General features: G+C 44.2%; 1 protein-coding gene across 1 annotated transcript in view; it reads left to right on the top strand.

The window, feature by feature from the left end:
- Positions 1–12706, top strand: part of LOC108922594 (voltage-dependent N-type calcium channel subunit alpha-1B-like) — an 89140-nt gene that overhangs the window by 64574 nt on the left and 11860 nt on the right. The window contains exons 31-38 of the mRNA XM_029252826.1: positions 771–854; positions 1622–1627; positions 1928–2044; positions 2879–2944; positions 3909–4000; positions 4553–4703; positions 7206–7333; positions 11284–11380. Coding sequence (XP_029108659.1) covers positions 771–854; positions 1622–1627; positions 1928–2044; positions 2879–2944; positions 3909–4000; positions 4553–4703; positions 7206–7333; positions 11284–11380 — 741 coding nt within the window. The remainder of the gene's footprint in view (positions 1–770; positions 855–1621; positions 1628–1927; positions 2045–2878; positions 2945–3908; positions 4001–4552; positions 4704–7205; positions 7334–11283; positions 11381–12706) is intronic.

The following is a 12706-nucleotide window of genomic DNA, read 5'->3' as shown; positions in this document are numbered from 1 at the left end:
CCAGCAACCACCTGGATGGGCGCAATTGCAGTGATGATGGACACACCCCCTTTCAACATTAAGGACACAAGCGGAGGACAGCACATTATAGACTCTGTGATCACCAGGAGTTGACATTGTCTCAGCTGCACTTAACAGTAGTAATAAACCAATAGAATAAACAAATATTTAATAAAACAGGTCAACCCTGCAGCATAGTATTTTATTCCAGGAAAAAAAACTGCATTTTGTATGGTTGTTTATTTTGTTGCGTAAGTGCAGTCCTTAACCTTTTAACATATGAATGATCTGCTCTGATCTACATCAACAGCTTCCCCGACATCAGGTGTAGAAATGACAAATTGCCTGCTGCTTGGTAACAGTGGTTTATAATTGCTGTAAGGCTTGAGGGATGTCGGTGATTTTGAGAGAGCTGTACGCCTTCGCTGCACGGGGGAGCTCAGATGGTTGGGCAGTTACCGCATTCTGTTTATCAGAAAATAACACCAAGCTGAGTCCTGCCTGCATTCTTCAGTATATTTGCAATACGGTTGCTTTTTTTTCTAGTGGATGATTTTTGTCATTAATCACCCCTTTATGTAACAGGATGTTGACAGAAGTAGCTGTAGTGAGAAGTGTTCCTCCTTAACTGGTGAATTAAGTACCCAATGAATCTTATATCGACATCGGTATATGACTTGATCTTTATGTACTTTTCTCAAAAGATCTGAGGGCATCTTATGAATGCTTACCATGACCACTGCTGATGGCTCTCGTACTGTATGTTACAGAACTACCTGAAGGACTCCTGGAACGTCTTTGACTTTGTGACTGTCTTGGGTAGCATCACGGACATTTTGGTGACAGAGATCAAAGTAAGCCTGACATGAGGGGTAAGGGGCAGAGGTGGGCAGGGAAGGATAGACAAGAGATCAAGGAAGTACAAGAGAAGCTGGTGAAATGAGAAAAGCTCAAGAGACCTGGTTTCCCAATAGCATCCAAGTCCAACAGGCAATCGGTGATTCAACTGTGACCACAGCTCTGCTGTGGTTTTAGAAAATTGAACCCAAAAGCTTTCCATTCAACAGTTTTCTAGAAAAGCAGAGCTAGAACGAGTTTCCACAAAGAAAGGAAAGGTTGGGTCTGAGGAGGGGTGTGGCCTCAGTGTGTGCACCCATTTCACACTGTTGTGCCATCACAGGAGGTGTTAAGCATTTGCTTGGTAGTAACAGGATCCTCTGCTTTGAGCAGAGCTGTGCTCGAGGAGGCAGTGCCATCTCAGTCCCATAGTCACTAAATTTTCTGATGGCTGGATAGGTTCATTTTAAGTGGTTTTGGCCTTTGTAGAACATCTACTTCAGTGTGTTGTTATGCGGTTAAACATAATGTCTTATTTTGTCTGTTTGCTGCTTCTCTTTACCTCAGCATTTATCTGTTTCCTTTTGTGTATGTGAGATGTTGGAGGTGTCAGTGGTGTGCTTTTGCTTCTCTGCTGTGGGATTTTGTTGCTATGTGTCATTACTGTTTTTCTCCTCTGCTTCCTCTTTCCTGCTCCTCTTCCACTGTCGCTCCCCCTTGCTCAATGTCAACGCTCAATCTTGACTGGGGCCTGTCCTCCTCCTTGACCGAACAACTTCTTTAGACGACAGTAAGTCACTTTCCTCTTCTGCAGTTCTTTTTTTCTTTCTCGCTCCTCTATCTCTCGCTGTCAGAAGCTGCTGTTTTTGTTGGAAGTTTTGCCAACTCAGAATAGTGCCCTTACCAGAAAGTTTGCATCTTCTGTAATGGTGCTCAGTTCACGATCGCTATAGATCTCCGAAAGTTTCCCCACTCCTCTCACTATCCTGAAGCGTTTCCAATGGAGCCATGCATAACAAGGTGTTATGGGTTGCGTAGGACATTGTCGGGAATTCACTGAAGCTGGAGTTCTGCCTTCCTTTACTCACAGGACAAGCAGATCAACCTGAGTGTCCTGAGGCTTTTCCGGGCTGCACGGCTCATCAAGCTTCTTCGGCAGGGCTACACCATCCGCATCCTCCTCTGGACCTTTGTACAGTCCTTCAAGGTGGGCTGTCCTACCAACTGAACCCAACCAGTACCACAATGTATCTCATAGCTCTTACTAGACTACACCCATCAACCTCATACAGGCCATACACAGTCAGCTCCCTCAAGTTTCACTTAGAAGGACTGTTATACAAGCCACATCATTACCTTCAGGCACAGACAACAGAGTCAAATCCAGCCAGGTACAGCCAGAAAGGCCCAGTCACCGCAGACCACGACCATCAATTTCACAGACACATTTACCTCATATACTCCACCTGATTCCACTGATCCTAACAGCATCCCAGCCACATTACTACATCCCTGCCTCCCACCACATCCAACCAAACCCCTGAGCAGTATTGCTGACATTACATAACCCCATAATAGCCAGTTAGCAGGTGGCCTTCTCTTGATCCTAGGAGAGGCTCTCCCTAAGTGATGCTGCTAATGATGGGAATTAAATTGCTAAGCTGTTAGAATTTAATACGCAATAGACTGAGTGACATGATGACTAAATGGTGTCACTCTAACCAGAATAGATATTTCCTTGATAGGCTTCATTAATGCCTGATAATGAAATTAGCTAGCAGATGCCACAGGCCAACAAACTTTATCTGGCAGATCCTGTTATCGAATGGCAAGTTAGAGTAGACAGACAACTCTATCTAGTTAGACAATGTATGGTGTGTAGTAGTTTAAACAACATTAAGTGATGCTACTTAATGGTACAATAGCAGTGTGATAGTTCTTAGAAATAGCTCCAACCCTTCTGCTGCCTGGGAACCGCTACAGCATTGACTCCCCAGTTTCTGTCCATGAAATTCCTGAAGGTGGTGTCTTCTCTTCCCAGGCTCTGCCGTATGTGTGCCTGCTGATCGCTATGCTGTTCTTCATCTATGCCATCATTGGGATGCAGGTGAGTTCTGCTTTCGGTATAAAAATGCCTTACCCTCTAAGTGGACCCTTAAAGATGGACAGTTGCACTAATTTTTAACCAACTTAGCATTTCCTCTGGCAGGCTCCTTAACTGCTGCTTCAACTCATTTTACACACCAATGCCTAGGTGTCTATTTTAGAGCACATTTGTATTTAAGAAAGAAAAATTCTTTATAATTTGGACTGAATCAGAAATCAAAGTGTGTAGCTGAACATTGGTCACAGTAAGATGCTCCACCAGAAGGCCTGGGTGAATCCCACATGCTTTCAGGGCAAGGGGAAGAGGAAACACAGCCTCTGCACATCCTCTAAGCAGGTGCACCTGAGTGTGGGATCTTTAAGGCCATGTGTCCACAACCACTTAACCATTTAAAGACCATAATGGCAGTGAAGGAGAGGAAGAGGTGCAGATGACTGCCCCTAAAAGTGTAATAGGAGTGCTGTAAAACCGGTGGGTTGAATTCCAGCTGGACTGCAAGTGTTTATTGAGGTGCTCGTCTTGATTGCTGCAGCATCTCAATCCCTGTGTGATATTCTCCATTAAAAGTAGGTGTAAAGGTGATTTCGAACTCTCAGAGCCTTAATACCTCCAAACTGTGACCATATGCTGAACTTGCGAAGATTCTGCTTTTAAAATGACACCATGCTGACACGAGGACATGATGAAAGCAACCCACGGGCTGTAGGTGAGATCGTTCCGAGACTAACACCTCAGCCAGGAGGCAGCTTTGCTCCAGGGCACATTTTAATAATGGAAGCCCTCATCTCCTCACCCATTCCAAAGGGAGGAGTACAGCTGCCAGAGATTCAGCTTTAAGCAACTTGCACTGCGTCTTAGGGTTCGAACTCCCAACGTGAACCCCCGTCATCCTTACACGTGATTCACTTGCACTTTTGTTGGCAGGTTGGTTTGTTGTGTTTTTTGAGTCATCTCCTCATTATAGGTGTTTGGAAACATTGAGCTGAACGAGGACACAGAAATCAACCACCACAACAATTTCCGTACCTTCTTCCAAGCACTGATGCTGCTCTTCAGGTAACAGTGGTCCATACTGTTTAATTGCCATCGAACCACCTCATTGTCCCCCGACCCTCTGCAATTCTCCATCGGATCATATTTCACTTGTTCTGTCTATTAGACATGTTTTCCTGGAGTGTTTTTTGTAGTTATACAAGGTCAGTGCCATCTTGGCAGTCAGATCAGCCCTGAGCTGGCTGCAACTCCATGGTACTAGCTGTAGGAACCACTCCCCTCCAAGAGAAGAACCATTTAGCCCATCGGAGTCTGGGACACAGGGCTGAAATATTTGTTTGTTGGAGGAAAGTTCCAGCTGGCAAATTTTACACCTCAAGCAAACTCTTTAATCTGTTCCTGTTTGTGTTTTTCCCCATTTTCTCATCTTCTGCACCACTGCTTATATGTTTTTGGTGTTGCAGGCAGGAAGAGCACTGTTTAGCATATTATCATTTTGCAGGATGCTGTGTCCCTTTAATTTGCCATGTTGAATTGCTGGAAGCCATTTTCTGGTTTTCTTCTGTGTTTGTGAAAGTCTCTGCATTTGATGATGTGTGCATCCCGGTCCCTCAGGAGCGCCACTGGGGAGGCCTGGCATGAGATCATGCTGTCGTGCCTGAGCCAGCGGCCGTGCGATGAAGGATCTGGCTCCAACGGCAAGGAGTGTGGCAGCGACTTCGCCTACTTCTACTTCGTCTCCTTCATCTTTCTCTGCTCCTTCCTGGTCAGTGTCGCACAACTTTACAGCCCTCATACATATAACTGTTGTTGTTCATTTTAATGGTAGAGATACAATATTTGCCATTGTGTAATTTCCTTTGGGACAGGGTTTCTGTCAGTCTAATTAAACTTACGTCCTTGTTCAAGGTAACGTCACACTGATTGCCTTAAATACAGAAGCAATAAAGATTCCTTAATGTGTGGTACAATGCATGAAAATATCTCAAGATAATGTGTATGAGGGCTTTTTACTATGTTTCTTGTTATATCTATATACACTAGCATTCAAAAGTTTGGGATCACCAAGGAATTCGTATTTTTACATTTATTCTTTTAGCAGACACTTTTTTCCAAAGTGACTGAATGATACATCTCAAAGAAAAATACAATGACTGCATTACAGCAACAGGAGAGATTTGTATACAGCCACATGATTCTAGAATACAGTTAATTTATCACAATCCACTGTATGAACCGGTATACATTGCATGAGTAGCTGCATATATTTTTGAAAGAATTAATACTTTTTTAATCAAGGTACCATTAACTTAATTTACAAATACAGCCAAGAAATCATTACTAATGTTATAAATGGCTATTATTGCTTGAAATAACTGCAAAGCTCCATTTTCAGCAGCCATTACTCCAGTATCCTAATGGTAAAGGTCCTGATAGTAAAGAAACCTTTGTAATTGTGTTAGTACAGCTGAAACCTGCTATTCTGCTCAAGAAAGCAAGTAAATTGTCTCTTCTTGGATTTCAAGGTACTTGGATTCCAAAAGTTCATTTCTGGGTTCAAAAATGGCCAAAGCTAAACAGTTTTCTTAAGAAACACATCAGTCTATTGTGTTGAAGGTTATTTCAGGCATCAAACTGCCAAGAAACCGAACACGTCATACAAAGGTGTCCACTACTGTCTTGAGAGAGAGGGCAAACTGGATCTAACCAAGATTGAAAAAGAAGCAGAAGACCAAAGATCCACAAGAGTACAAGTACATAAGTAGTACAAGTAGAGTTTGAGAAACAGATGCCTTACATGTCTTTAATTTAGTGCTTTCTTATATAGTACACACCAAATACCAGTGTCATCTGAAACAGTAAAATGATAACTTTGGGATGCTGACCTTAGAGGTGTCACGTCCACGCCCACAACTCAAACGACAACACCTGACTCTGCTCCAGCACCTGATTAACCGCTCACCCTTTAAAAGACCCTCCTCAGCTCCCATACCTTTGCAGAATCTTGTCAGAGACAACCGCCCTTCCTTGTGACTCCTCCCTCGTACGCATCTCCAGTTCTCAGTTCACGTTCTCCGATTGTTGACCCTTTATTTTGTTTCTCGACCACGTCCATGGATCTTCGTTCTGACCCTGATCGCCGATCGACCAACCACCCACCTGTCCCTGACATGGAGAACTTGCCTGATCCTCTGAATCCAGACGAACGACCCCACACTTGGGTCCTTCTGTCCCGGTTCACCGTGACAAGAAGCAGCATTTTAAAAAGAATATATCTGAAACTGGAAAATAAAAAGAAAATATTAAAATAGGCAAAAGAACACAGACTTTGGATGGTGGATAAGTGGGAAAAAAGTATTATGGACAGATGAGATGAGTAAGTTTGCGGTGTTTGGATCAAGGAGGAGAACATATGTGAGATATAGGGCGCATGAAAGGATGCTGGAGGAGTGTTTAATGCCTTCTGTCAAGCATGGCGGAAGAAATGTCACGGTACGGAGCTGCTTTGGTGCTGGAAAGGTAGGAGATTTACATAGTGTGCAAAGAACAATGAACCAGAAAGGTTACCACTCTATTGTACAATGTCATGCTTTCCCCTGTGGTCAGCATTTGATTGGTGCAAATTTCATCTTGCAGCAGGACAATGATCTGAAAAATACCTCTAAGATATGCAAAACCTATTTGGTGAAGAAGCAGAAAACAATACAATCATGTTTCAAGTCATTTATCTGAAGAACTTCCAGAGCCGTAACTGCTTAGGATGAAAAAAATAAATGTCACGTCAGGTGGACTGTGTTTACATTAATTAATTTAGCAGGCGCTTTTCTCCAAAGCAGCGTACATCTCAGAGAATAATACAAAAGTGTGTTACACCAACAGAAGGAGACATCTGGATACAGACATGTGATTGAGAGTCCAGTCAATTTGGCACATTTCACTATATGTGAACCATTGTGCGAAACACAGGGTTTCACTTACGAAAAAACTAAAAAGGAATCAAAAATTTTTTGAGGGATAAGTGAGCACGAAAGAGCTGAGTTCTGAGACCCTCTCAGTTGTGATTCAGCGGGGGAGGAAAATTCATCAGTGCCACAACTAAAAACCTTTATGCTTTTCATTTTTCTTTTCATCTTGTGCATTGGACCACCAAGCAGGCACAGGTGGAGGAGTCTGGTTAGGGTGTAGCAAGTGATCAGGTCTGTAGATATCAGGGAGCAGATATACAGTATGTTGAGTATAAGGCCGTATTTTACCCCTTGTTTCTTAGATGCTGAATCTGTTTGTGGCCGTCATCATGGATAACTTTGAATACCTGACCCGTGATTCATCCATACTGGGGCCGCATCACCTGGATGAATTCATCCGTGTCTGGGCGGAGTACGACCCTGCTGCCTGGTGAGTGTCCCTCCTCAGCAGTTCTCGCAGGAAGGGGTGGCATAAATAAAAGTTGTGACATTTGACAGCTGGTTGTACTTGGGCAACAGGGGACCAGGCCTGTGATTTTTTTGTAACTGCGACTCAACAACTGAGAAATCCCTTCTTAGCATCAGACTGCCAAGGCGAGATCCGACAGAGACGCGTTGCACCGTTTGACTGATTTGTGTAAATCCCCCCGCTCATCGCCACGTCTGACCCACACTCCTCCTGCTTTGGTGCACGCGTGGGGAGGATGGGCGTTCCGTTGGCATCACCACTGCTTCTCTACTATCCTCTTTCTTCATTACTCAAAACCCTTCCCGGCTTCAACAACCGTTGAAAGGTCTCAAAAGCCAGACTGCTACTTCCACAACAATTTCTCACACACCAACAAGACGGGGTTTGAAAGAAGGATGTCAAGTGCCACTGCATGTTCCAGTTTTCCAAGAGACAGGCTCGGTGAATACCTGCGCCAGTGGTGGTGACACTCCAGCTCACACCTGCCAAGCCAGAAAAAAAAAACACTTCTGCTTCTCTGCGACTGACGTAGAGGTCATTTCCAGAGTGCCTGTTGGACATAAACTTCACAGACCGCAATTATCAACAGTGCGATAATGCCGGACCGAGGCAGATCAGAAAAGGTTTGACCATAAAGAGCATAAAGGTGTGGTTATTACTGTTAATTTATTTCACTGTCACCTATATCCGAGGTAAAAGTGTCGTATAATCAACTTTACAATGACTTACCCATTTTTGCAGTAGGGTGTTCTAACTGTATCAATTCAGGGTACATAGCTTGATGATAGGGACTACGGCAGGAGCAAATATTCAAACCCAGAACCTTCAGATTGTAAAGACGATAGTCCTGACTGCTATGCCACCTGCTGCCCCACTCTGAGACTTGTCTTCTATACGTTGTTTGTATTGATAGTCTGGAAAATTGATTCTTGGGTTTCAGCTGTGCTTTACCCTCCTGAGGCTCATCAAAAAAAATTTTCCGATATATTCTTAGTACACACACACACACACACACACACAAACACACATTGGCTGAAACCGCTTCTCCCAAGAGGGGTCGCGGCGAGCCGGAGCCTAACCCGGCAACACAGGGCGCAAGGCTGGAGAGGGAGGAGACACACCCAGGATGGGACACCAGTCCATTGCAAGTATTTCTATAAAATTTTTGAAGCCCCAAGCCCACCCATTTGGTATTCGAGAGCATAGAATGTCCTCTATAAGGTGTTTTAAGACTCAGTACTGTATCATGTACAATTTGGAAGACACACTTACTAGTATGTGTCCTCTAGAGTGGACGAAAATGAAAGCTTAGGTCTCTGGAGACTACATATACAGTTTTCATGCTTCCTTAGGATACGACTGAGCATTTTTCATATCTTTGAAATTCTTTCTAACATTTCCCACTTTGCTTCTCGGTGAGGTTAAACCTTGGTACTAAACCAAGCTGATCACAACTCGGATCACTGTGGGAACGGGAGTTGTGGTCAGTCTTCTGAAATCCAGTTACTACACCATCAGAGCTTTTCTGGTTACCATTAACCGGCTGCGGCCAGGAATTCCCTCCAGAACAGAGAATTTTGGGTATCGGCACATTTCATTGACCCCTACAGAGAAGCGAGCTACAAGGCTAACAACATTTACATTCACATTTTAGATGCATTGTAATTTTGAGAAGAGCCCAAGAAAAAACCTTGTTGATATTCAAACAGCAGCACAACCAGCATAAAAAAAGAAAATGTGCCATTTATCCGATTATGTGTGCTATCATTGTATTATCTCTCGCTTGCTTTCAGACACTGGAGGAAACCAAATGTAAGCACCGCAGCAGGTGCGGGAACATCCAGCATCTAGCGTGATACAAAACGATAAGAGGTGTAGTCATGGCGAACTGACGAGACAATGGGCAAGCGGGAGGAGTCAGCTGTTTGTACGAATACACCATTACACACTGATGTGGTTTTTCATCTCAAATATCTGATATAGTTCTCATACTGTGGCCCATGTGTGGCCTTTGCTCCCACTCTCCTGGACTCTTCGCAGCTCCAATCAGGATGATAAAGCTCCTATATTTTGATGATATCATAGAGGAAGGGTGGAACTGTGTTGTGGTTACAGTTTCCGCTGTTGTGTATCTGGGCTTCTGAAGAAGTCCACGCACCCTTTTCTAGTCCCCGACAAGACTACGTCCTCCAGGCAACAGGAGGGGTCTCTGGTCTCATTCGCGCCCTCTGCTTTTGAAATGGTGCACGACTTCTTGGGAAAAGCGTGATGGAATCCAGTTTTGATTCTGCAGTGTTTTCAGAGCACTATGTGCTGATTGAGGTAAGGGGAGAGAATGCCCCCTAGGTGGAGGAGTTCAAGTATCTTGGGGTCTTGTTCACGAGTGAGGGAAGAAGGGAGGCTGAGATCGGCCGCAGGCTGAGAGCAGCGGCAGCAGTAATGCGGTCGCTGTACCAGACTGTAGTGGAGAAGGGGGAGCTGAGCCATAAAGCAAAGCTTTCTATGTACAAGTCAGTCTATGTCCCTACCCTCACCTATGGTCATGAACTTTGGGTAACGATGGAAAGAATAAGATCGCGGATACAAGCGGCCGAAATGAGTTTTCTGTGCAGGGTGTTGGGACTCTCTTCATGACAGGGTGAGAAGTTCGGACGTTCGGGAGGAGTTCAGAGTGGAGCCGCTACTCCTTTGCATTGAGAGGAGCCAGTTGAGGTGGTTTGGGCATCTGGAGGGATTATATCTCACAGTTGGCCTGGGAACGGCTGGGGATCCCCCAGGCTGAGCTGGAGGAAGTTGTGGGGGACAGGGGCAGCTGAGCCTCTCTGCTCTCCCTGCAGCCACCGCGACCCTATTAGGACAAGCGGAATGGAAGATGGATGGACGTGCTAATTGAAATGCGTTTTTTTGGAACAGTAGTTAACTGTGGGTTATGGTTAGGGTTAGGACTCGGTCTGTTAACCGTAGAGTTCTGATAGCCGATATTGGAGCCAGTGCCGCCACCCAACTTCTCTTGACTCCACCTCACCTGACATTGCCCTGAATCTTTCTCCTAACTCATTTTGCTCTGTTTTCAGTGGACGGATTCCCTACATGGACATGTACAACCTGCTCCGTGTTATTTCACCTCCCCTTGGCTTAGGCAAGAAGTGCCCCAACAGGGTGGCGTACAAGGTTTGCAAACATCCTCCAACGGGGGGGGGCACCATAGACTAATCCCCAGAGACCTCCTACATGATGGTTTGACCCCCTTCCGCTCCATTCCTCATGCTAACAGCCCTGCTCGTACTTCCTGGGTCGAAACAAAGCTTTCATGCATCAGTCTATGAGGCAAATGAGATTCAGTCCTTTTGTCACAGTAAATATTGTCATGGTGAGGTTTAGAAAAAAATTTTATTATTGCGTTACTATTTTGCCGCATGGAATTTTCCACAGATTTAATGCTTTTGATCGTATACATTACGCAGACAAAACTCAGGTTGCATCACTCTGAGATACCCTTTTGGTTCAAGCCCTGAAATGGTAAATCCTCTGCAACTACCTACTGCAACACAAGTTGGTGAGATGGAAGATATGAAACGGGTGGCAACAGAAAGCTTTGTTTCTGAGTACCTGCTGAAAACTCAGATGTCTGTCAGCATGCCGGAGCAGGCATCTCCACCCGCAAAATGGCTACTTTTGCAACCTCCCTTCCGCCGCTCAAACCTCGCGTTCTCGGGATCAGAGTACCTTCCCCCAGCTCCCCCTGCTGGGGTCCCTTCAATACAGAAGGAGAACGCTGCGCTCACCTCACAGCCTCTCCGGGAAATCTCAGTAACCCAGATTTCTGTTTTTGTCCTTGTCCTTGTCCCCTCTGACCCTACCCCCCTCCTCACTCGCTCTCCATGTGACCTCGGTCTTCGCCCCCTGTGAAGCGGCCGCATCACCTACCTTGATATGTATGAGATGCTGCGCCACATGTCACCTCCCTTAGGTTTGGGAAAGAAATGTCCACCAAGAATCGCCTACAAGGTAGTCCTACCCCGTTTTCTCCGAGCCTCCTCTCATTGGGCTAGCTGTGCGCTCTACAGTGGCAGTGCCATTTTTTTCAGTTCATTTGTAGATTTCTTTTCCTGTGTCTCTGTTACCTGCTCAATGTAAATGTACTACCCATGGCTTATAATAAATAACATACTGTACTGGATTCATTTAACATCATGCTGACAGATAGATGCATGAACACACTCGATATTTACAGCATTCACTCTGCTTTGCAGACACTGTTATCCGTTTCATCAACAGAACCTTAACTTTATTAATAAATGGAATATTCTGATATTTTCTGAGGATATTCAGCTCTTGCACTAAATTTCAAATTCCGCTTTTGGAGCTGTAAGGGTTTGCTCGAAAGTCCATTTTGTTTATTTCTTGGCTACATTTACATCGTACCGACACCTCTCTAGTTACATAAATTTGACTTACGTAAATCCGGATTTACATAAAAAATTATCAGCATACACATTTTTCACGAATAGCGCTTACGCAAAACATCTGAAATATGTTAAGGGGTTTCTGTAGATTTTTCTTAATTTTAAGCTACAGCAAAGTAAATAAGTAATTTAAAGTTACTTTAAAGTTACCGAAAATACTGAAAAATTAAGAAAAAAAATTTCCTTTTACATACCGATTGGCTGATTCATCCCATAGACACACAGTGTTCATCTTGTTATTGATCGCTGATATTCGGGAACACCAGAAATGAGCCATCAACACTGTGGAAGAATTGGATTAAGGACTCGCGCTACTGTTCTGTTTGGGTGATTTTAACTATTTTAACTGCCATTTTTACAGTTGGGTTGGTAAATACTAGTTGTGTTTGCCAGTACGTGGAAAATTTCAAAAACAGAGAAGTGAAGGAAATGTATTTAAAAATAAATGCATAAACCAATGTAGTGCACGTGTTCCTGTGTTCCGGAATTTGTAAAGAGCATTTCCAACAAGTTTTTAGTGCCTTTTAGCAAGGTACCTAACCAAAATTGCTCCAGTAAAAACCATCCCAGCTGTATGAACAGGGTAAATAATTTCAGATACTTAAACAGAGTAAGTCGTTTTGGAGAAGATAATAAATGTAAATATCTCAGGGTTTCCTACTTGCTGGTCCAATGAGCGCAACCCTGGTTCCCTGTCATTTTTGCTTTCCGTCTGCATCTGTGATCCCATCGTTTTCCTCCTGGTTCTGCCACCATTTGGATTTGGGTTCTGTGTTGGGCTTCATGGGTGGTTCGCACATGACACTGGTAGGACTGTGTGTCTGACACTCCAGCAACCCTTCTCACCCTCCTTTGTCTGTGCACCTCT

The sequence above is a fragment of the Scleropages formosus genome, chromosome 6, assembly GCF_900964775.1.
Source record: "Scleropages formosus chromosome 6, fSclFor1.1, whole genome shotgun sequence".
NCBI classification, from domain to species: Eukaryota; Metazoa; Chordata; class Actinopteri; order Osteoglossiformes; family Osteoglossidae; genus Scleropages; species Scleropages formosus.
The sequence above is the reverse complement of the archived record's forward strand: the minus strand, read 5'-3'. Positions and strand labels throughout refer to the sequence as shown.